The sequence below is a fragment of the Acartia tonsa genome, chromosome 7, assembly GCF_053477335.1.
Source record: "Acartia tonsa isolate MP-2025a chromosome 7, ASM5347733v1, whole genome shotgun sequence".
Classification (NCBI taxonomy): domain Eukaryota; kingdom Metazoa; phylum Arthropoda; class Copepoda; order Calanoida; family Acartiidae; genus Acartia; species Acartia tonsa.
Window position 1 is genome coordinate 22,460,623 of NC_137266.1, and position 24,469 is coordinate 22,485,091.

General features: G+C 31.4%; 2 protein-coding genes across 5 annotated transcripts in view; one reads left to right on the forward strand and one right to left on the reverse strand.

Annotated features, from left to right (window-relative positions):
* The first annotated feature begins 1,048 nt into the window (after positions 1-1,048).
* On the forward strand, positions 1,049-6,072 carry LOC145325074 (zinc finger protein 131-like). 4 transcript variants are annotated; one of them, XM_080167907.1, is made up of 7 exons: positions 1,049-1,179; positions 1,971-2,052; positions 2,337-2,382; positions 2,663-2,766; positions 4,533-4,601; positions 4,901-4,989; positions 5,583-6,072. In XM_080167907.1, exons 1-7 carry the CDS (start codon positions 1,164-1,166, stop codon positions 5,672-5,674), a joined length of 498 nt encoding a protein of 165 aa, XP_080024033.1. In that variant the 5' UTR covers positions 1,049-1,163; the 3' UTR covers positions 5,675-6,072. The 4 variants fall into 4 exon arrangements, with proteins under 4 accessions (XP_080024033.1, XP_080024030.1, XP_080024034.1 ...); XM_080167904.1 differs by lacking the exon at positions 2,663-2,766 and adding an exon at positions 4,273-4,376 and having other exon boundaries at positions 1,050-1,179; XM_080167908.1 differs by lacking the exon at positions 1,049-1,179 and adding an exon at positions 1,482-1,599.
* Positions 6,073-9,037: 2,965 nt separating this feature from the next.
* LOC145325075 (NADPH oxidase 5-like) overlaps positions 9,038-24,469 on the reverse strand; it is a 38,217-nt gene continuing 22,785 nt past the window's right edge. Inside the window, exons 27-43 of the mRNA XM_080167909.1 lie at positions 24,088-24,145; positions 23,884-23,950; positions 23,362-23,429; positions 23,185-23,243; positions 22,765-22,835; positions 22,204-22,268; positions 21,791-21,833; positions 21,607-21,668; positions 16,226-16,283; positions 15,615-15,661; positions 15,273-15,350; positions 14,295-14,379; positions 13,567-13,673; positions 10,825-10,921; positions 9,783-9,848; positions 9,649-9,684; positions 9,038-9,353 (exon numbers count right to left, since the gene is read on the reverse strand). Of these exons, the coding sequence (XP_080024035.1) occupies positions 9,285-9,353; positions 9,649-9,684; positions 9,783-9,848; positions 10,825-10,921; positions 13,567-13,673; positions 14,295-14,379; positions 15,273-15,350; positions 15,615-15,661; positions 16,226-16,283; positions 21,607-21,668; positions 21,791-21,833; positions 22,204-22,268; positions 22,765-22,835; positions 23,185-23,243; positions 23,362-23,429; positions 23,884-23,950; positions 24,088-24,145 (1,136 nt within the window). The 3' untranslated portion in view covers positions 9,038-9,284. The remainder of the gene's footprint in view (positions 9,354-9,648; positions 9,685-9,782; positions 9,849-10,824; positions 10,922-13,566; positions 13,674-14,294; positions 14,380-15,272; positions 15,351-15,614; positions 15,662-16,225; positions 16,284-21,606; positions 21,669-21,790; positions 21,834-22,203; positions 22,269-22,764; positions 22,836-23,184; positions 23,244-23,361; positions 23,430-23,883; positions 23,951-24,087; positions 24,146-24,469) is intronic.

Sequence of the window (24,469 nt, forward strand, 5' to 3'; positions counted from 1 at the left end):
GGATAGTTAGTCCTACGCAAACCTTCCATATCCCTTTTTTTATTATTATTTACCTATTAAACCATTTAGGAGGGGATATTTACCCCCCCAAAATAAAAAATCTCTAATAAAAAATTTTTTTGCGCGCTTCGCGCGCATTTTTAATACTATATATTTAACAAAATTTAAACCCCAAAAATTTTACCCCGGGGGTAAATTTTGGGAGGGGTAAACTAAATTTACTCCTGCCAACAGATTTCAGAGGGGGTAATTACCCCCCCCCCAAGCAAATTTTACCCCCGGGGTAAAAATTTTGGGGGGGGGTAAAAAAATTTGCGGCGCGCTTCGCGCGCCATTTTACCCCCCCCAAAAACGAATTACCCCCCCCTTAAAAAATTTTTAACCCCCCCAAAATAAAAAGCTTGGACGCCCCTGTCAGAAACTTTACCTTTAATTATTATTATATTTGAACTTTCAATTTTTTTTATATAATATTTCTTTTTAAAATCACGATATGAATTATGACACTGTGCACAACAAAATTATTTTACTAGTCCAAATTTTTAATAGTCAATGAACAACTTATTTTTTTACTAATTCTTAGCTTATTTTTTTTTATTTTTTTCAGAATAGAATGTTGGTGTTTGTTACTATGTTTTTCAATCTAATAAGACAAGAAAGTAATGGTTTCCTGATAGCTAACCAACATTTTAAGGCCCTATAGTGTTTTAAATGCTTGCTATTTCATACTATTTTGTTTAAAATGCATACTATTTCATACTATTTTTTAAAAATTTACATACTATTGCATACTATTTTTTAAAATTTTACATACTATTGCATACTATTTACTTTTTTTTTGCATACTATTTTATACTATTTTGAAAAAAAGTCTGTGGCCACCCTGAATATTGTTCTAATTACCTCTTTATGGCAGGTGTTCTATTTTATCCATCCTAATAATTAAAAACTACAACCTTTAGTAAGGCAATATGGAATTTTAAAAAGTCAAAATTATACAGTTTGAGTAGAAATGAATTGTAAGAAAAAATAGCCATAAAAACCATAAAACAATGAAATATTTAAAGGATTGATTTTCCAGAAAATTTACACATCCCGTTCAATCTTTTAACTGTCCTGAATGTGGCAAAATTCTGAAAAATGAAAATACTTATAAAGTCCATATGAATACACATATAGGTATGTATGTCTTTGATTATTATGTTTCATGAATAGGTTAGGTAAAAGTAGAACAACTGCCATAATCCGGTCCAGTTTAGGTAAAATATTATTAATGCTGGGCTGTTGTTGATTTATCCATTAGTTAACAGTACTATTTTGTTTTAAGTGAACCTGGAATACCTTTGGTTATAAAAGTTAATTAACAGCTGATTCAAAATATTATGAGACCCGCATTTCTGTTTAGTGCTTATTTATTATAACCAAAACCATGCCTGGGTTGGGTATGGAATGTGTTCTTATTTTTACTTTTAAATCATGTTCGAAAGGATTAATTATGTAGAAAGTTTACACATCCAGTGGCAACTTTTGAATGTTCAGAGTGTGGTAAAATTCTTAAAAATGAGAATACACTCAGAGATCATATGAACAGGCATATAGGTATGTTTCCACTTAGGTAGGAGTAGGACACCTGTCTTATTAGATTTCTAATGAATAGGCTAGTGGCATTTTTATACTACTAGTACTAAGCAAAAATGGAGAAAATTCCATAAAATGAGAATAATCTTAGATATTTATATGATTAAGTCAGATTAGTATGGTACATTGCATTAATATGGCACCTGCCATACTTACTCACTCATAATCAGTTTGGGGTTAAATTGAATCGGCTTTTTGATGGGTAGATTCAATCCGTTGGCCACTCAAACTATCTTATCCACTGAATTTCACAAATATTTTGATAAAATCTCTGTGAATCAAACCATATGCTATAGAGAAGCCAAACTCTTTACTGTGTATTTATATTCTAGGTATTCATGCAAAGAAGACAATCTCATGTACATTTTGTGATAAAACTTTTACCAATAATCGAGACATGACAACACATGTCAGGTAAAAATATTTATAAATATTTATATGGTCGGTCATTCTACTCTACAAATTCTACGTTTAAGAAAGTCTGTCTGGTATTGATGTTTACGAATTTTCACAGTCTCTTCTCTTCCTATGACATGGCTTTTAAAATTTCATCGTAGAAAATTTAAATATATAAACTAGCACATTAAAAACAAATGATTTAGCTATAATTTTTCTATTTATTTGATGTATTTAAAAGCAGATTAATAGGATCATTTCTCATTTTACTGCATTTTACTTTAGTGTTCTTTAATTATTAGGCGAAATCATACTGGTGAGCAGCCCTTCTCATGTGAACAATGTCAGGCACAGTTTCATAACTATATGTATGTTTGGTTTGATGCATGACATTATTATATTGGTGTATTCAAGCGCATTAATTAGTTAAAAGGTCTGTAGCTGAAATAAATATCAACTAGGTTTTTGGTTCACCACAAACTACTCCTTTTCAAAACTTATTTGTGATTCTTATTCTTATAGGGGGGAGGGGGTGGGGTAGTGTGTTCCACTAAGCTATTGTAGGGATTGTGTACTTTTGCTTTTACAAAAATGACAATAATAAGAATTATGAACTATGTGGTACTAGGAATCTTTCTACTCGAAGGATGAGCTTAGAAAGCACATAAATGCTCACCTTATGGCTCATGAGTGCAAAGTTTGCCATAAAACTTTTGGAGAATATGACCAATTAGGAATTAATGACTTTTTAAAAACCATTGATGAAAAATAGAAATTTTATCCTAATACAAAATTTAATTTTTAGGCGTACTAACCGATTAAAAGCCTAAAAAATACTGCTAAATTATGATCTCTCTGCTAAATACACAGATATAGCTTCATCAACTTTCTCAAAATACTTGATAAAATCATCAGACACTCCTGCCAAATCAAAATCATGAGATCTCAAATCAATAAATCAAAAACAAAAGGCCTACAATCAAAATCCTCACTCATCTTAAGTCTTAAATAGTAAAAATAAAATGCAATAAAATATAATACCAAGAAATAAATATTAAATCATAATAAAACTGCTAAAATCACAAATTAGAAATATGAAAAAATACAATAGGAATAAACCTTATTTTTAGGCAAACTTTTTTCATAAAAATTACTTTTATTAAAATCATTTTCTCTCTTATGAATCACTAGCTAAATTACTATAGGGATGAATCTTCCTTTACCACCAGTACCTTAAAAGTTCCCATTCAGCTTGATGAAACCGATGCAATTTCTTTTCAGCTTCCTTTTGGTCCTTCAAAACACAATAATTTTCATAATATTTAACAGTACCCCAACCAAATCTAGATGCAGAGGAAATTTTATCAACTTCCATTTCATTATCCACTTATTAGAATCCATCTCCAAATTATTATCTCTAACAGACAAAAGAGTATCATCATCAACAATGTCACCTCTCATATGAGAATCAATCAGTTTAACCATATACTCATTAAGATCTTCATACCAAATTCAAATATAAAACAAGGATGACAACATCCATAAAAGCGAAGCACTGAAACGGTAGGACAAACGGACATTAACACCTGTGTAGTGTCTAAACTGAATAATCAGAATATAAAAGTATAAGAGTCGATGCAAAATTGTATGTAAATTTGTTGAAAAACTGCTTGATACAGGATAATGTTTATGGACATACTTACATTTTTAGGACTTGATTATAGAGTTGCTTTGCTTATAATATTGTTCTTTGTTTTCACAGAAATCAATTTACCAAAAATCAGATCAAACGGATAATTAGTTAACATAAAAATTTGCTTTTAAAAAAGTAGAAAAATCAACATGTTTAAAATGGACTTACGGACATTCTGGTAATGATTATAGAGTTGCTACGCTTTCTAAATCGTACCTAACTACTACAGGAATCATCATGCAAAGTTTGAAATCGATAGGACAATTCTAACATGCCTAAATTAACGAATAAAAGCTATCTATCTCGGACGGACGGACGGACGGACGTACGGACGGACCGAACCTAATTATAGAAAAGCTTCGCTTTTAAAAATCCACTTGAGCGTTTAATCTGGAGTTTACTATGCTTAGCCACCTCCCCCAGCCTTCATTATGTTCCACTAAGTTTTGTTATGGATTGTAAGATACTTTTGCTTTTACAAAAATGAAGATGATAAGGATTTATTGTTCTAAAAATGAAAAGAATTATGAACCATGTGGTACTAGGAATCTTTCTACTCGGAGAAGGAGCTTAGGAAACACATAAATGCTCACATCATGGCCCACGAATGCAAAGTTTGTCATAAAACTTTTGGAGAATATGATCAATTAGGAATTAATGACTTTTTAAAAATTTATGAAAAATAAGTGAGGTATACAGATTATTTTAATTTTTTATTTTACCGTAAACCTATGCACATGCTATAGTTTCTTAGCCATGCCTACAGAAAATAACAATAAACTAGAATAAAGTCATTTATATTTAAAGCTCGTCATTTTCTGATACATACTGGTGAGAAGCCGTTTACCTGTAAGCTCTGCGGAAAATCTTTCAGGTTACAATTTATTGTGCTTTCCACTAGAGTGACTGTCAAACACTGAAACTCAACTCATTTATATTTTAATTAAATTGAAAATAAGGGGGTGGTAGTTTTTTCCTATGCCTAACACCAGCGGGAATCCCTAACTCTGCGGGGCCTAGACTCATTCATTTATATTCTGCTTATTCAGTTCTGGCACTCTACAATGTTAATGTTCGTTTGTCCTACCGTTCTCCCAGAGCTTCGCTTTATTGATTGTTGTCATCCTTGTTTGAGATATTCATTATGAAAAAAATACATGATTTTTATTTTAGATTGCGTCCTCATGTGATCAAGCACGTTAAAATCCACGACGGCGCAGCTAATAGAAGAAATGGAAGTACAGTTGCAACAAATGTTCCAGGCATGATTCTTTATTATGATTATTATGATTTGCATAATAATAGCGAATACGCCCCTAGCATCTGAGGAATAATAGAGAGAAAAATAGTTAGGTTAATACCAGTTTCCCTGAACTCAGTCAGTTTAATGGTTAGCGACAAGGGCGTCCAAGCTTTAGGTATTATTTGGGGGTAGTAAAATTTCAAAATTTAAAATTCATTGGGGTGGGGGTGATCACCCCTTTACCCACCCACCCCCCACCCCCCATTGGACGTCCTTGGTTAGCAAGGTCTTAACTGGCAATTTTTTAGAACACTGCCCACTGTTAAAGAATAACTTTAGTTCCCTGCTAGTCTGGAGAACCATATCGGTTGAGCGGTTAACGAGATCCTTCGGTGCAGATAGACAGACACAGATTAGACATCCCATTACTCTTATACATAAGGAATGATAAGGAAACCCCTCTCAAACCTTTAAAACCCTTCTTCTTACCCCCCTCAAAATTTTTAAAAATACATTAGAATACCCCTCTCAAACCTTTAAAACCCCTCATAATACGGGGGTAATTTTCTTACAACAGTAAGATAAGCCTTTGATTTAAAACTAATTGTTTAGTCGCAATCGGAACGGTGCCACCCACTCAATTTTACACGTACACCAAGCCAAGGCCAATAGACGAATATGTTGATATCAAAGAAGATCTCTGAAAAGTCTTGTGATTCATAAATTTTTAATGTTTCGTCAAACGAAACAATAAATTGTATTATATTTTGCTGTTTTTACACAATGTGATTTGTTGGATGTATTTATGTTACGTTATAGCTTATAAAAAGGGAAAAATAGGGTAAAAATGTGTATTTATTATATTTTTTGTTCTCGATTTTTTCGCTTGTTTGTAATAATTTAAAACAAAAATTTTCTCATAAATAGTATTTTCTTGTTTTCTTACCCTAAGAAGCGTGAAAAAATATACTTCGCAATTAAAAAAAATTTTGTTTAAGATTATAAGATAGGTAGGTATTCTGTTGATTTCTTAAAATAATATTTACCTTTTTTGAAATGTTGATGGAATCGATTAACAAAAAAAAACTACAAACGGCCGAACGTATACAATGATACATGTTGTATTCGCACATCATTGTACTTGGCATATAATCTGAAATAGCCAATACTCTAAAAAAGTATAATTTTCTCGCAGCTTGCATAAATACACGTAAAAATATAATTATATGCGGGTGGGAACATTGGGCTGTATATTACACTAGTCCCCAAAGTTTTATAACAATGTAACGTAACCTTATTCGTTGTTTTAACATTTTTGTGGACTTGTATTGAATTTTTATTGGTTGGTCAATTGAGTGTTCAAACATTTTAACACTAATTGTAATCTACAGAAGTGATAATTTTGTGTATCATTATTGGGTATTTACTTCAATTTATGACCCATTGTATTATTCCTTTAATTTATTAAATTTTACGTCGTTTTTCATTATTGGATCTTGGCGCTATTACAGATTATTTGAATGTTTATTAAGCTGATAAAAATATGTACAAGAATATAAATATGTACGTTCAGCCGTATAACAGGGAAATCGTTAATTATAAAAGTTTCAAGAGAGAAAAATGTTTTTTTTTAACTTTACAATTATTTAATATTTGTAAAATAGTCCATTTATACATATATTGAAATATTAATGTTTTTTTGTTATTTTTTTTTACTAGTCAGATATGTGTTAAATAATACTGTTAAAATAAATATTTGTCAAAAAATATGGTTTAGGTATTCTTTTCATCAAAATATTTATTTCTAGTAAGCTTCAAATTTTAACCCATTTGGATGCTTTGCATTTTTTAGAAGAAGGATTGCCATATTTGGGTCATCTTTAGACTTCCAGCTGATATTTAAAATTGTATACGGCTTACAGGCGGCTACCGAGCCCTACTATCCTTTAATATAAAGTAATAGGGATTATTTTGCTTAAAGCTAAAGATCTCGAAAAATAAAGGTCCCAAATAGTTGTTATATTTTTCAGCGAAACATTATAAATATCTTGGGGTGGATTTAGGCTATTTTCCTAGCTTCTACAAATAACGAAATTATTTCGGAAATAAATCACGAAACCTATGCGTGTTTTTCAGCTGTTGTTGGGGGGGCAACACATCGTAAAATTGACGACCTCTCCATTTGCCCCCCAAATATTATTTTAGATTTATTTCGCTTGTTGGTTACACATTATTCCTGCTATTTTCCTCACCTGCATTTGATAAGAGGTAATAAGAGAATAGGGGAGGGGCATAATTGTAATCCCTTTATTACCCCCCCCCCCTCCCTTTGCATTTTAGTACAGGTAGTTAGTAAGTTCGTAATGAATGAACTTCCCCTTTGCTAGCCCTACCCCCCTTCCTTGGGTTAAGATTTTATATTATTGCCATTCATTTTCAGATCTAATTTTATTACTAGAGCGCCCCTTGCAAAGGAGACTCTGTATTCAAAATGGTAAAAGGGAGGCAGAAAAAGCCGAATACTATCCATATTCCATGGACCTCTGTATTGCTTGCCTAAAAATAAGAACTAAATCATACAAAGTTATTGAAATATTAACCTGCAAACAATTAAAACCTTGCTACTTTCTTATACGACATTTTATTAAAATTAGATAAATGAAAGAGAAATCTCCCCTCCCCCCCCCCCTCTCAATATTGATAAAAGCTCCAAAAAACCATGTAAGCAATATATTTATATTAAGTTTTTTTTAGTTAATATATCTTTAACAAATAATCTTTTAATGTTATTGTTATGCCATTTATGAGATTTTAATGCTCTAAAGCTGCTAAAATGCGTTTTAAATTATCTTTCGTTAATGCTAGAATCATATTAAAGTAAATATTCCATTTTATACGCAAGAAAGCTGTATTAAAACAAAGAAAAGAGCATGAAAATTGTAAATTTTTGGAAAGTTGTATTATATGTAGTTCCGAATTTCACCGCTAGAGCATGTTTTGTTATTTTACGTATGTTCATTTTTTTCACATTAACAATTTTTATTAAAGATATCTAAATTAATTCAAATACTAATACACTTTTATAATAGTTAAAATTACATATTAACCTAAAAATTTGCCTTTTATTAACCAAGTATTAATAAAATTTTGTAAAATCTAATTGGATCATCGAAATACCCTCATTTGTGCACTCGCTTTTATGGATGTTGAAATCCTTTAATTAATTTATTAAAATTAAAACGAAGCTTTTCAACATAATTGTTGATCTTTCTTGAGGCTGTAAACCGCAGCTTTTAAAGTTAAACGGACATATACATTTTGATACATGTAGTATACAATACACAAAGCATTTCGTTTGATAGTGTCCTGTTTGTTACAATATTCTAGTACATACCCAAAAATTCCTTATTTGTTGGCTTAAATTGTTTAGATACTTTCATTTGATATTGATTGGTTGGTTCATTAACCAGCAATAGCCAACTTAGAATTTTATATACTATAAGGGATAATTTTGTTTATCATCATAGGAGATGTATATCACTTTATCGTTCATTATCTTATCCCTGGAAGCATAAATAATTTATTTATCTAGTCCGGAGCCGAAGCCGTTTTTAACGAAAATTACAGCTCCAGCAAAATATGACGGTTCCGGCTCCGCAACACTGCCTGGAAGTATAGACGCTAGGGCTGCTCTATAACCATTGATTATACATGTAAAACAATTATACATGAAATTATGAATATTTGCTATACCATTTTTTGCCGATCTTTATGCATTCAAAGCTCAAAGTTTGAGGAAGGTAAACACCCCTTAACCCCCACCCTTTGACGTCTATAGATATATTCACAAAAATAAATTTAATTTACTAAGTTTATTTCTTTATTGTTTTAATATCATATCAAGTATATAAAATTACAATATTTCTCTAAATAATGAATATTGGAGGTTTTAGAAAACTTCTTTTCTGAATGTAAATCCAAATTCATCACATTTGGTCCTGATTATTTGCCATCTTTTTATCAATTAAGTTTATTTGTAAAGAAAAATGCTTTTATATCCTTATATAAAAGTATCAGGAAGTTTGAGGACGTCTGTTTGTCTGTGTGTATTTAAGGGTCTTGCTAACCGATATGGTTCTCCTTTACAATGTAGCTTTTCATAGGTCCAAGAAAGGTATAAAACTATTTTGGGAAATATGACCTCCCTCAATAAATTTCATTTTAAAACCAAAATTGAGAATGGGCAGGGTTCAACTACCTCCCCCCCTCTCCAACTTAAGTGCTCCTAGGGGCGTATCCGCTAGTAATTTAATATTAAATAAAAGATGCCAATTTCCTAAGTATTTGAGCAAGACTTGGGTTACCACAGAAAAATACTGTAATCTGAAATAACATAATTTTTTTTTAATTTCTAAACTTTAAGTTGTTATAGTTGTGTAATAATATAGGTATTTAACGCATCAAATTATAAACAACTTTTAGTAGTTATTGAAATGAAGAATTACAAGATTAAAACCAGTTTTGTTAGCTCCAACGGGCCAAAGGCCTGGGCTAAGAAAACTGGTAGTACTATTATGATTTTAAATTTTTTTATTCGTAAAAAAATATATCTTTAATATGATACATGATTTTTCAGTATGGCCGAGAACCGGTTCTTATCCATTATCTAAAAAATTACCTTTCCAATATTTTGTTGTTTTAGTTGAGCAAAGACCTAAAAGTTGAAACATAAATAATTTGACAAATAATTAATTGCTAAGATAATTTTGTAACAGTTCAAAATTGATTAAATGAAATGCAAAAAAAACTTACCTTATTCCAATTTGGTCGACCAGCGTTCATTTTGGACTTGAGACCTGTAACTAAATCTCGTTTCTCCTGAAATTATGTAAAATATGAAAATGTACTTTACAACATTCTACTGTCTATAATCAGTTTATCACATTAAATGAAACGTTTGTTTGAGATAAGTTTCATGACTGATTGATTTATAATATTTAAGCTTTTTAAATTAATTTAGGTATGTTAGAATTGACCTTTCGATTTCAAATTTTGGATGATGATTTCTGTAACAATTATGTATGTACGATTTAGAAAGCGTGGCAACTTTATAACCGTTACTAGAAAGTCCGTACGCCCCTTTCAATTTTTTGTATGATATAATTATCCTATTTTTCTGATTTTGGAACAATGATTCCTAGGACAACATAACACAATATCTTAAGCGAAGCATCCTCATAATCAAGTCTCAAATGTAAGTATGTCTCAAAAAAATTCTGTGTTTACGTTTAATAGTTTAGTTTAATAGTTTATAAACAATTTTGTTTATACTTTAAATTAATATTCTGCTTATTATGTATTAAGTGCTGATATTCTACAATTTTCATGTTTGTTTGTTCTACTGTTGGATTTCAGAGGTGGATTCTTAAAAAAAATTTGCCCCACTAATCGCTTAGTGGGGCAAAATTGTTTTCGTGAAAAATCCACCAAAATCACATTAAAAATCTACAAAAATTAAACAAAATCATAGAAGGGTTATGAACATATATTATTTTGAAGCCGGCTGTGAAAAAAAGTGGCTTCGAAAAAGAGAGAATATATGCTATTAAGTAAAATTTCTTAGTATTTATATAGTAAAACTCCATATATAAAACTGAAACCGGCTGCAAATTTTTGTAGATTTTTTATGTGATTTTGGAGGATTTTTCACGAAAACAATTTTGCCCCCCAAATTTTTTTTAAGAATCCACCTCAGAGCTCCGCTTTTATAGATGTTAACTTCCTTGTTTATTTGGCTTTTGGAGTTGTTTCTCTATATTCCCATGCATTATTATCTGCAAACACTTTTACCAACCTTTTTGTGATGTAGTTCCATGGCTAATTGTAAAATAACAGCTTTCATATCTGTCTTCTGTAGAGCTGAGGTCACATACATATGCATATCCAGAAACCTAATATTTTGCAAGTTAAAATCTATATAACAAGGATGCCTATAAAGCTCGAAATCAATAATTCAAATTCAAATACCTTTACTTGCATATGTTGTTAAGAAATACACGCGTTAGCCAGGGAGTAAGGGAGGGGACAATGGGCAATTAATTCAATTTAAGAGGGTTCGCTGAAAAGCAATGAAAACCAGATTTTTCAAGAAAATTTTACCAAAATTGTAAAGGGATCATGGTAACCTAATTTAGAACAAAATTAGTTCTAAGAAAAAAATCATTTACTGGAAAATTAAATTATCAACACATCACAATGTAGTAAACATTCTGTAATTAACCGAGCGCCACTTTTATGGGCCGATCGAGCTGAAAGTTTCAGGGAAGCTTTATAATGGTCAAAACGGAATTCGTATTTTTTTGTTTTGCTCTAGTGGCGTGCACAGGAAAGTTGCAAAAAAACCCGGTTCGGCTCGGCCATAAATACCAACCAGGCATTATTACCCGTTTTGGGCGGTTTCCGCCAGCGTTAAAACCCGGTTTTGCTGTAAAAACCCGGTTATTTCGACCAAAAATCGAAAAATGTAATTTTTGAACGCCAAAAGTGAGATGAACACTTTTTAGAACTTTGATACGATCCGAAATTGAAAACTACACAACCTCATGTAATCTATAGAGCTACAAGTAATATATGAAGCGATTTATTTCAAATTTAGTGTTTCGGCTATAGGTGCCGCCGTTTTCGGGTAAAAAAACCCGTTGGTTGAAGTTTTAAAAGACACACACTACAAAAAAAGAAAATATAAAATTTGGGTGTTACATATCAGAAAACAAGAATAAAACTATTGGGTGACACCTATAGAGATTACTAGGGTTATTAGGGTGGCTCAAACCCTTACTAATGAATTAAACTGTTATTTTTATTGGTTGAAAAGTTAAAACCGGGTAATAAAAACCGTAACCGAGCCGGGTTTTAAAACTTTCGGGTATTTATGGCCAAGCCGAACCGGGTCATAATAGGGCGTAAAAAATCGATTAAAAAATCATATAAAAAATAATAATTTGAATAAAACGAATTCACAAATAGATGTACTTGTCAATAAACATTAGATTTCACGAAAAAAATCAGCGACTTTACTATAAAAACAAAAAAGTTAGAAGGGTATTTTGAATTTTCATGATTTTCAAATTTTGTTGAGCTATACTGGCAAACGGAAGTAAGCTAAACTGCCTGCTCCAGGGGGAAATGAAAGCCAGGGTAGTAGAGGGGGGATTCAAACTGAGAATGATGCAATTATGAAGCTGGAAACCGTTTTTTTTTCCATTTTTCGGAACCGGGTTTTAATGTCCGGTTCGGCACTAATGGGTTAATCACTAGAAAAATCTTGTTTAGAACTACCTCAACCCTTCTGATATATTTATAACTGACCCCTAAATTCAAGCGGTTCTTAGATTATTTAATACATAAATATCACAGTAGAGTTTCTATACATGAAAAGACATTTTCTTGGGAAAAAATATTTGTTAAAACCAGCGATAAATAACAAACTTTTCTGTCTGCATATTAAAAACTAGCTCAGCTAGTTAGCGGGGCATTGATGCGCAAGTCCCCAAAATCAGTAAGAATCTGCTGTATTCGTGCACATTCCCTTTAAGCCAGTCCCCAAAGTCTGAGACTCCTTAAAAATTGAATATTCGATCCATTGTCCCCTCCCTTACTCACTGCGCGTTAGCTGCTGAAAAACTGCCACAAGTAGACCCAATACCCCAAATTGTGGCCAACTTGTGGCAGTTCTTCAGCAGTTAGATCGGTGTATTTCTTGCAGGCTTCCTTTCTTAATTAATAATTCTATGAACAGGTTCGGTCGGCGGTTGCGCCGAATATAAATTTGTGGCTACAATTTAGGTAGCGGCTGACATTATTGGCTAGTTTATTATTGCTTATGTGTGTTTGCATTGAAATAAGGTGGCGGCGGCTAAGGCTGCCAAGCCTTGATTTTTAAAAGTAATATGGAAACAATTGTTTTATAAATGGATATATGTAGAATACGATGATATTGTGACAGGGTAAATTTTGGTCAATACTTTCCTCCATGGTCAGGAAAGGGAATGGGTAAAGTTATGGGGTTGGGGGTTATCTTTACATTAGCCAGCTGGGAGACATTTCATCAGAGTATGCGAACATCTCTTACATTATCCACGTAGTTATTAAGAGATATAAGTTTTCCGGAATTTTAATGTAGGGAGTAGATTTGAAATCTGCATCAAATTTTAAGGATTTTTTATAAAATTCGTTTTTTGTATAATTCTTTATCTAAAAGCGGAAATACATTTTAAGTTAATTAATTTTGACCAATAGGATAGTTGGATTTTAAACTACCTACGCTCTAATTGGTTGAATGATGTACGACATCCAATCAGAGCGCAGATTTTTTAAATCCACCAATCACGGATGCCAAAATTAATTAACTTAATTTGTATTTCCGCTTTTAGATAAAGAATTATACAAAAAATGAATTTTATAAAAAATCCTTAAAATTTGATGCAGATTTCAAATCTACTCCCTACATTAAAATTCCGGAAAACTTATATCTCTTAGTAGTTATGTCCATTTCTTTATAGAAAATCTTTCCTAGATTTAAGAGAACCACTTTTACCTGCCAATTTGACCGCCAGTTTCAGCCTGTTCAGCTTCCATTTCTGCCAATAACTTGACAAACCATTCAAAGCTTATTTGATCCCTGTTGATCCAAAAGAAATCAACCTAGTAAAAATATGATAATCAAAATAAAGGATGTTTGTATGTCTGTACCGAGGTTCTCGTTGAACCGATATGGTCATTCTATACAGGGTAGCTTTTCATAGGTATTGGGAGGGTTTATAACCTCCACCACCCTCCCAAGAAAAATAGACCCCTAAAAAATTTCCCCCCCCCACCCGCAAAAAAAAATGGGTTATCATTTTCAACTCCAACCTCCTCAAGATACCCTAGAGACATTTAGGGGCGTGGCTGCTAGTATAAAATAAAATAGCAAATTTTGTCTACATTTGTTGTCTTAAAGATGCATTTGATATTGGACAAGCTGTAATAGTTTATGGGAGGGAGAGGACATTGGACTGTTAATTACACGGGTACCCAAATTTTTATAACCTTAATATCTCATTCCTTGGCTCAAAAACGTTGGGTACTTACTACTTTTAACAAATTTTGTTTGGTTGCATTAGACAAGAAGTGTCCAAACTTTTCCATCCACAATTTAAATTTAATCTACAAGAGGGGTAATTTTGTTTAACATCATTTGGAGTGTGTATCAATGTATCATCCATCGTATTATCCCTTAAAATCCCTGGCAAAACACCATACAAAAAAAAGTAAAAACTTTACCTTTCTCAAGTTATACATGACTTGTTTCATATCCTCAGTCCAGGCATAATCACAATTAGGACAAAACTTCTTTATCAACCTATGCCTAAATTGGTTTTAATATTTCACTTCATACATTTTTAAAAGCGAAGCTTTTCTATAATTAGGGTCGGTCCGTACGTCTGTCCGTCACAAACGGATAGCTTTTTTTTAGTTAATATAGGCATGTTAGAATCAGAATCGATTTCAAACTTTGCATGGTGATTCCTTTAGTAGATAGGTACGATTTAGAAAGCGTAGCAACTCTATAAACATTACAAGAATGTCCGTACGTCCATTTTAAACATGTTATTTTTTTTACTTTTTTAACAACAAATTTTTTTGTGATCTAATCATCCGATTGATCTGATTTTTGGTATGTTTATTCCTGGGACAACAAAGTATAATGTTTCAAGCAAATGATCAAGTCCTAAAAATGTAAGTATGTCCATAAACATTATCCTGTATCAAGCAGTTTTTCAACAAATTTACACTTATAATTTTGCTTCAACTCTTATACATTTATATTCTGATTATTCAGTTCTGACACTATATAAGTGTTAATGTCCGTTTATCATACAGTTTCAGTTCTTCGCTTTTATGGATGTTGTCATCCTTGTTTTCTTCATGAACAATGAAAAATATTATTAGAAATTCTAAAATGCATAAAGTTAATTGACAATAGTTATTTATCGCATCGTATTATAGACAACTTTCCGCGGATAGTAAACTGAAAATTTATAAGCCTCAATCAGTTTTGTTAGCCACGAGGGTCCGAAGGACTAATACACTGGTATAAATAATATGATTTTATTTTAATATTCTTGGAAAAATGTCTGAAATTTAGATTTTTTATTTTGGCTGATAACCGGTTCTAATCCACCCGAAATTAATTGGTTTCGAAGCCACGCTAGAAAATATAAGTAAACAGCTTATTATTAGAAATTTTCCTTTTTTTACCTTTTCATAATGGATTGAAGAATAGAGGCGAAAGGGGTGATTCCAATCCCTGTTCCAATCAATACAGCATGTTCAGCTCTAAATATACAAATTTATTTTTATCATTCTTGTCTCTTATACAAATATACTGCTACGGCCCTAGAGGCCTCCTATCACTTGGATCTTACACCAGATTTTCATGTACTCTAATAAAGTGAATCTTGTAGCGGACTAAAATAACGATCCTCCCCATAAAACTCTTACCTACTGTATATATGAACTGGCAAATAGCAATCGAAAATGACGACAATTTTTCCCCTGTCATAATATCCACATATTTTTACATCCATTATTTTAGCTTACCTGTATATGTTGCTGGAAGGAGAACCAAACGGACCATCTACATACACCTTAAAAGCAGAAAGAATGTCAAAAAACATCTAAACAATATTCAAATCAAAATGTTTCTTTTGTAAATGGATGTAGAATATACGTGGATATTATGACAGGGGTAAATTGTCGTCAATGTAGTTAACTAACATGAAACCCACTTATTGGTCAGTTTGTTTATTCAGTAGGAGATGAGGGGATGGAAGGGAGGAATCGTTATTTTAGCCTTCTACACTTTTCACTTTATTAGAGAGTATTAGTCAGGGATCTAAAGTGGTAAGACATTGGCCGATAAATTGATGTAAATCCCCACCCCAATGTTGATACAAAAAATTATCTCTTTTGTAGATTTCAATTTTTGTAGTTGAAACGTTTACGCACTCAACTTAAAGAACCAAACAATCAAAATTCAATAAAAGTTCCTTAAGTTCTAAAGCCAGCAAATTAGAAAATGTTATTATAAAACTTTGGGGGGTGTAATTTAAACAGCCATCTGCATTTAGATAACTTTAGTTTTCGTAGTGCACAAAGAATTCTGTTTCTGAGCTACTTATGAAAAAGTGTTCTTTTTAGTTTCTACTCACGTGAATTTTTCTTTTCATGGAAGTTACATCTTGAGCATAAGCTTCTGTCACTACAGCACTGAAAATTAAATTTAGAAATTATCTAAAAAAAAAATTAATCTTTTTTAAAAATTAAGAAATTTAAAAGATAATTAGCAATTAAATGTAATTGATAATTTTTTTTATATTTTTGATATGGATAAAAGATCCTCGTATAAAAGTAACAGGATGTCTATCTATCTTTAGGCTAGAAATCAACCTTATTCGACATTCACTCAAAGCCCCAAAAATAATGGACTTAAAAGTGTATTAAACTGTATATAAGACATTTGCGAATATATTGGTACCATTAATTTGCCTCTGAGATAAAAAAAGTATGTTTTTTTGATATTTTTCTCTTGCAACAAATCAAATTTCAAATTTGAGTCACCAAAAATGCTAAACTAATTTTAGCTCTAGAAGAATCAATTTTTGGAGTTAGAAAGTGCTTAATACCTCATTTTAATCGCCTGGCATTGCTTTATAATATACAGGTAATGATTTGGTTTTTTATAGAACGGCTGACTAAAAAATCAAGGTTTTGTGATAAACCCACTTTTGTTGTTGCTCCATAAATGATATTTTTTTTCCCAATTTTTTTGGCTGTAAAGAAGCTTTATATATTCATATAACATCCACCTAAATTTGACTTTTGGTATTTTATTTATAACATCACCAGAGGGAATTGAATTTTGGAAAAAAATATCAATTTATATTTTACACTGCTATGCATTGTTCTTGTTCTTGTTTCTAAAAAAAATTTATATTATAAAACAGAGAATTATTTAACGCTTCTATAGGTATGTTTATCATTTTTCTATGCTAAATATAACTATAATTACACCATTTTAAAGTTAGACATCTTAACATATTAACACAATTATTGAATCGGTCTGTATTATTAAGCTGGCAACCCTTAAAACAGCTGCATTTCATTATCCTATTATATATAGTAATTATTATATGTATAAACACACTTAATTTTTTAACTTTTTATTGATGGAATTCATATGTTTCTCTATAAAAATAGATCATCAGTTCCAATTAAGATGTATAAAATAAGAGTTAAAAAAAAATATATATATGTCAATGCATTTTGAATCCTTTTAAAAGACTAAATAAGAAAGAAGTGTTAGAAAATTGTGCCACCTGCGGGGTGTTTACTGCTTATATCCTCTTGGGGTTAGGGGGGAATTAGCATCTTTATATAAAAAGGGGGAGGTGTTTAAAGAGAATTTTTAAAGAGAAAAAAATAGGTCATATTTTATCCTTTGCAGTTTTACAAATTAAAACATGTTATATAAAGCTTTTTTGTCTGTAGCTTAAGATTTCGGTAAAGTATAAGGCTGTTTTACTAATTTCCTTACTCCTTTAATTACAGAGCTCCTAGATGTTTGGAGCGCAGCTGCTAGTAAACAAACAAAGTAAAACGATTCCTGAATAATTGATTTACAATTTTAAAAAGCAAAACATTTTTACAATTAGGATGTGTATATCCACACCATGCACAGTGCCTTCTAAGGTGCTTTGACTTTAGTGTCAGAACCTAAATTGGGACATAGTGCATTTCATTACCCTAGGTTAGGTAACTTTATTTCACTTTTCAATAAAATCTAAAATGCAGCGGTTTTTGAGAAAATTAAATTTGAAAATTTCAAGTTCAATTTTCACCCACTAGGAGTTACCGTATAATCATAACAAGAAAAGCAAAGATTATTTATTTTTAATTTTGAACAAGTTTGCTCTAATAAATTTCTTCATAAAACCACTCCTAGAGTGATGTAATTAATGGCTATTTTTATCAATTGCTTTGCTAAGGTCACAGAAATTCAGCCTTAAATAAATCATATATAGGGAGGTTTTATGACTGACTTTATAAAAGCAAAGTTGTTCAAAATATTAAATAAATAATCTTTGATTTTCTTGTCATGATTATGTGGTAACTCCTAGTCGGTGAAAATTTAACTAGAAATTTTTAAATCTAATTTTCTCAAAAACCGCTGCATTTTAGATTTTTTTGAAAAGTGAAATGAAGTTACCTAACCTAGGTAATGAAATGCACTATGTCCCAATTTAGGTTCTGACACTTAAGTCAAAGCACCTTCGAAGGCACTGTGCATGGTTAGCTCTTATTGTTAATTCAGGCGTTTTAGAATTAATCTTAAATGTTGGAAGATGATTTTTGTAGCAGTAAGGTACTTAGCAACTTTAAAATCATTACTTTATGTAAAGGGATGTCCCGGTGGGGGGGGGGGGGGTTAGGGGGTTAAGGGTTATTAATTAATTTGGGGCAACCCCATAATTTTTAAATTTTTAATTTTTAATCTTCCCCTCTCCCCCCCCCCCAAAAAAAAAATATAAAAAGCTTTGACGTCCTTGCCTTTTTTATATAAAGATTACCCCACAAAATAAACATGGGGATGCCCAAATTTCCCTCCCCCCTTCCCCCCCAAATCAAAAAGCTTGGACGTCCTTGATTATGTAAGCTCATTTAAAACATACTGAAATCAATTTGTGTACAACAATTATCCTATTTAGTTTTTTAGTAGTGAAGCTACTCTATAATTCAAAATATTTGTCCGTCCATTGTCTGTCCATTCATCTGTATGTCTGTCCATTGGTATGTCTGTCTGTCTGAGACAGAAAGGGGAAAACGAGATTTTCTTGGCTTCTATAAAAGATAGAAGGCTTAAATTTTCATGGATTGAATATTCTCTCTCTCTATCAATACTCCATATTTTCATCAAGTTTCATGAGGATTTGCCAAAAAACTGGGGTGGGCTATATCGATTCCTACAATTCAAGTTTTATGATTTTCTCTACTCCTATTCAAGATAGATGGTTGAAATTCAGGGATTGAATACTTTGATATTTTGCATAATTTTATCAAGTTTTATTGAGATTTACTTATTGGGGTTCTACCTCAAACATAGGAGTCCCAAAAATCGGAGTGGACAAATGCAGGAGTCCCAAACATCGGGATGGACAAACGTAAGAATGGGACAAACGTCAGAGTGGACAAACATCAAGGTGGACAAACGTTGGAGTGGAAAACATTGGAGTGGACATTGCTTAAATAAAACCTAGGAGTGTCTACTATTTTAATAATATTACAATTTTGAAATTTTTTATACCCCTGTCTACAAAATAATGACTATGGCTGCATTGCTCAGCCCCCTAGCCTATATCCTAACCTAACCTAACTAAGAAAAGTAACGGGACGAAGGTAGGGGGGGCTGTGTTTGTAAACAAAAATTCAAAATTGAAAAAAAAGTTTGGGACTCCTGTGTTTGTCCACTCCGACGTTTGTCCCAAAAATCCTGCGTTTGTCCACTCCAACGTTTGTCCCACTCCTGCGTTTGTTCCACTCTGACGTTTGGGACTCATGAATTTGTCCCTTCAATGTTTTTCCACTCCTACATTTGGCATGGAACCGATTATTGGTTGGGGTGCTAGTTTGATTCCTAGATTTGTAAGTTTTAAGGATTTTCTTTACTCCTATTAAAAAAAATTTAAAAGGCTGGGTTTATACCCCCCATAATATATTAAGGGGGGTGATTACCCCCATCCCTAAAAAAATTACCCTTTTACAAGCACCTCCCCCTGGATACTCCTGCACTCCCCCTTGTAGTTACTTGGCCAACTTTATGGTCTCTGGTTTCAGGAAGCCCATTCAATTATGAGAAGTTCACATTATAAGAGCACTCTTATAGCATCCTCTCTATTAGCATTACATGTGTAATGCATTATAGACAGACAGATAGATATTGTGAGGGATCCTACACTTTATAACACCTTGTTTTGCATGGTAAAAATTGTTCCAATAGTTCTTGATATTGATATTTTATTTAAAAATTACAATAACTTGAATATAATGATGTTTAAAAAATGCTGGAATTATAGTTATATTTAGACTAGAAAAATGATTAACATACCTATAGAAGCATTAAATAATTCTCTTTTTAATTATAAAAATATTTTTTAGAAACAAGAACAAGAACAATGCATAGCAGTGTAAAATATAAATTGATATTATTTTCAAAATTCCAAAACTATCCAGGGTCCTATAGGAAGCATCCATAAAACACAGAACTCAATAGGTGCTGTAATTGTCGAAACCTTAAGCTAAAGACAACAAAGATTACTACTTTATATAATAGGATAATGAAATGCAGCTGTTTTAAGAGTTGCCAGCTTAATAATACAGACCGATTCAATAATTGTGTTAATATGTTATGATGTCTAACTTTAAAATGGTGTAATTATAGTTATATTAAGCCTAGAAAAATGATAAACATACCTATAGAAGCGTTAAATAATTCTCTTTTTTATAATATAAATTTGTTTTAGAAACAAGAACAAAAACAATGCATAGCAGTGTAAAATATAAATTGATATTTTTTTTCCAAAATTCAATTCCCTCTGGTGATGTTATAAATAAAATACCAAAAGTCAAATTTAGGTGGATGTTATATGAATATATAAAGCTTCTTTACAGCCAAAAAAATTGGGGAAAAAAATATCATTTATGGAGCAACAACAAAAGTGGGTTTATCACAAAACCTCGATTTTTTAGTCAGCTGTTCCATAAAAAACCAAGTCATTACCTGTATATTATAAAGCAATGCCAGGCGATTAAAATGAGGTATTAAGCACTTTCTAACTCCAAAAATTGATTCTTCTAGAGCAAAAATTAGTTTAGCATTTTTGGTGACTCAAATTTGAAATTTGATTTGTAGCAAGAGAAAAATATTAAAAAAACATACTTTTTTCTATCTAAGAGGCAAATTAATGGTATCAATATATTCGCAAATGTCTTATATACAGTTTAATACACTTTTAAGTCCATTATTTTTGGGGCTTTGAGTGAATGTCGAATAAGGTTGATTTCTAGCCTTTATCTCTATTTGTACAAAAGGATCTCACTAGTTGCTTCATCGATATGATTCCCCTTTACAATGTAGCTTAGTTAAACTTAGTTTTTTTTAATGATTTTGACTATAAAAATGGGTATTTTTATTGTAAAAATATAATTAGTTACTAGCAGCCTAAATTTATGACAAAAATAAGCTTATAATTTTGTTTCTAGGCCACGAAGTTTAATTTAAAAATTTCTAACATTAGTATTGAAATTCTTTCAAAATTTTCATTGTTCATAAAATGTCATTTTAAAATGCCTAGAACTTTTTTGTTATAGAAGCTGAAGGCTTCAAATTTGGGGTATTGGGTCTACTCGTGGCAGTCTTTCAGCAGTTAAAGCGTGGTATTTCTTGCAGGCTTCCTTTAAGTGTTGAGAAAAAGTTGAAAATTTAAATTTTAGTAGATACTTTAAAATTAATTAGCTTACATTAACATATACGTACCTTAATTCACTGCCTTTCCTTCTACGTTGTACCATAGGCGTTCCAAGGCTTTTGGCAATTTCCTGTTAAAATTATAAAATTATTTGCTTTAACAAGAAGAAGAAAATAAATAAATTCAGCTTTACAATTAAGTACAAAGAAGTGGTAGTAATTTATAATTCATTAATAAATATGTTACGTTTACCTGAAATTCTGATGGTCTTGGTTCCAATGGTTTTCTTTTGAAACTAGAATAAAAAATTGAGACTTTCTTTTTGATACCAAAATTATACTTTGCATGTTGTAGTGTAACGGTCAGTCTTATTTGTAGAATAACTGTGCGCCCCATAATGATAATGTCCTTGTATTAAATCAGAAATATTGTATTATATTTGTATTTGTGATTCCTTCCCCCAAATTATATAAAGGGAATTTATAGTTAATTAATTTAACCCATCCTAATTTTGTAGATTTTATTTTGTATTGTTTTGTGTGTTATACTTGTATATAGAAAGCGAAGTTTCTCTACAGTTGAAAATGAGTAACGTTCGTCCGTCGTGTTCTACCGATCGCGCTTTTCACGCTAGAATAGCATCTTATACCTAAAGCAAAATTTACCTTTTCCCAAACTTCTGTGAAATTTGCTGGCTTATATTCGCCTTGTAGAATTTCTGTCTCTCAGGCTACAAATAAAGCTATATCTTTAAATGGTTGTTTGTCGTATAAATGAGAAAGGACTAAACTACATAACTTTTGTGTCACTTTTGAGGAAGACGATTCCATATGAAGTCATATGACGGAAAAGAAAAAGGGAAGGGGGGAAGAAAATCTCTTCAAAAGAGATGGGAAAAAAGGGAATCGTCTTCCTCAAAAGTGACACAAAAGTTATGAAGTTTAGTCTTTCTCTTATAAATGTCTTAATGATCATTATTTCTTTTAATAAAAGTAAGATAATGTGTGTCTGTCTGTCCCAAAGGAATTATCAAACCGCTGAACATATATGTTTTCCTTTACAGACTAGCTTCTTTTTTATAAGAAAAAATTTCCCTCCCCCCCCCCCAATAAAAAAAAAATATTTTAATTTTTCATTTTGAAACTAAAATTTATAGTGGGTGGTTGACTTCTTTCAAGAGGCCTCTAGTGTTTTAGCCGCTATATTAAATCATAGAGATGTTATACCTGGAAAAAGTCCCAGACCTTGTTGGTCCATTCACCGACACCTCTGATATGAACAGAAAAACTATCCACAACTGAAATAAATGTTAAACCATTTTAAGAAAAAAAAGAGTAAATAAAATAATGTATTTTTATCCAAAAAAACAATAATTGGGTATAGTCCCTTTCGTGGCAACGCCTCTTAAGGGGCGTTTCGTTGTGTTTTCAAAGTTTCTTTTGATAGGTTATTTTAGGTTAGGTTAGGGTTAGTTAATTTAGGTTAAGTGATTGCACGGAGGGTTAGAGCAAGGGCTAGAAAAAGAAGAAAAACTACTTTGAAAATATGACGAAACGCTCCTTAAGAGGCGTTGTCACGAAAGGGACTATACCCGAATATTTTGAGATTTAATATTAGGATTATTACATTGACAAGAACAAACATACCTTCAGGAGCAGAGCTAATTGTAAATGGATGCCATTCAAACAAAGCAATTTCTGGAATTCTGAATTAAGATTTTTGCATTTAAAACATAAATGGTGTCATAGATTTGCTTACAGATAGATAAATATAGTCAGAATTACATTATAATAAATAAGAAAATATTATAATTGAAATATTACTTGATAAAAACCCAGTCACCAGGGTTAAACTTGAATCCATGTGGCCTTTTGATGATTAAATTAGTAACCTAAAAAATTAACATATTTTGTAAGTAAAACTTAATTTAAAAATTGAATGTATTTTAAATATAAAACTCTTCTAGGGTTAACAAACAATAATATAAGTAATATAAATAATAATAAATTTGTAAACTACAAAAAAGTTATTACTTAGAAAATCAGACTTTAAAACCAACGAATTGAAAAGTGTAATTAGGCAAAGAGAGAGGGGACAATGGGCTATTTATTACACTGGTCCCAAAGTTTTATACTAACGTTTTCTTATTTGTTGGCTTCATAACTTTGGGGACTTCAGTAAAATTTTAATTAGTTGATTCAATAAGTTGAGTGTTCAAACGTTTCAACCACTAATTTCAATGTACAGGAGGGGTAATTTCGTGTATCCTTATTGGGGATGTACAGTACATCATTTTAACTATTGTCTTATCCCTTTTGATCCCTGGGAATTAGATAATTAATTACCTTTGAAGGAAATGTTTTAGCCGCCACAACCTTGGTCTTACCGTGTCCAATGAAACTGGTTATTAATCTACAACAATTAATCATTACAAAATAAATAAATTTGAAGCTCAAATATTTTTTTAAAAATTGTTATCAGATATTATATAACTATTATTTGATAAATATTGTTCATTATGTCAGTACATAAAATTTTGAAATCAAGACCTGTAAATAATTTCTAAGCAGTAGATAAAACCTGGCAGAAAAACCCATTTCCAAAAATCTAAATAGATTAACATTTTAAAAGTGTATCCTTATAACAGAGTAACAGGATGTTTTCTGTCTGTCTCTACAAAGTGATCTTGCTAACCGCTGAACCAATAAGGTTCTCCTTTAAAGCTTCTTAAAGGTTCACTCCCAAGAGAAATCGCCCCTAGAAAAAAATTACCCATCCCAAAATATATTTTTTTAAAATTTTAAATCTAAAATAAAAAAATTGGGTTATCGAATTTAACTCCCTTCTCCTCAAATGCCCCTAGAGGCCTCTTGGGCGAAGCTGCTAGTTGAATGGTATTGTTATATTACTGAACAAAAAAAAACTCAAGCA

What these genes read in the sequence shown, in the direction of transcription:
- LOC145325074 (XM_080167907.1), top strand. An exon ending in CTCTGCGGAAAATCTTTCAG is followed by an intron (nt 4,602 to 4,900) that starts GTTACAATTTAT and finishes TTTTTATTTTAG; the next exon opens with ATTGCGTCCTCATGTGATCA. An exon ending in AGTTGCAACAAATGTTCCAG is followed by an intron (nt 4,990 to 5,582) that starts GCATGATTCTTT and finishes CTAATTGTTTAG; the next exon opens with TCGCAATCGGAACGGTGCCA.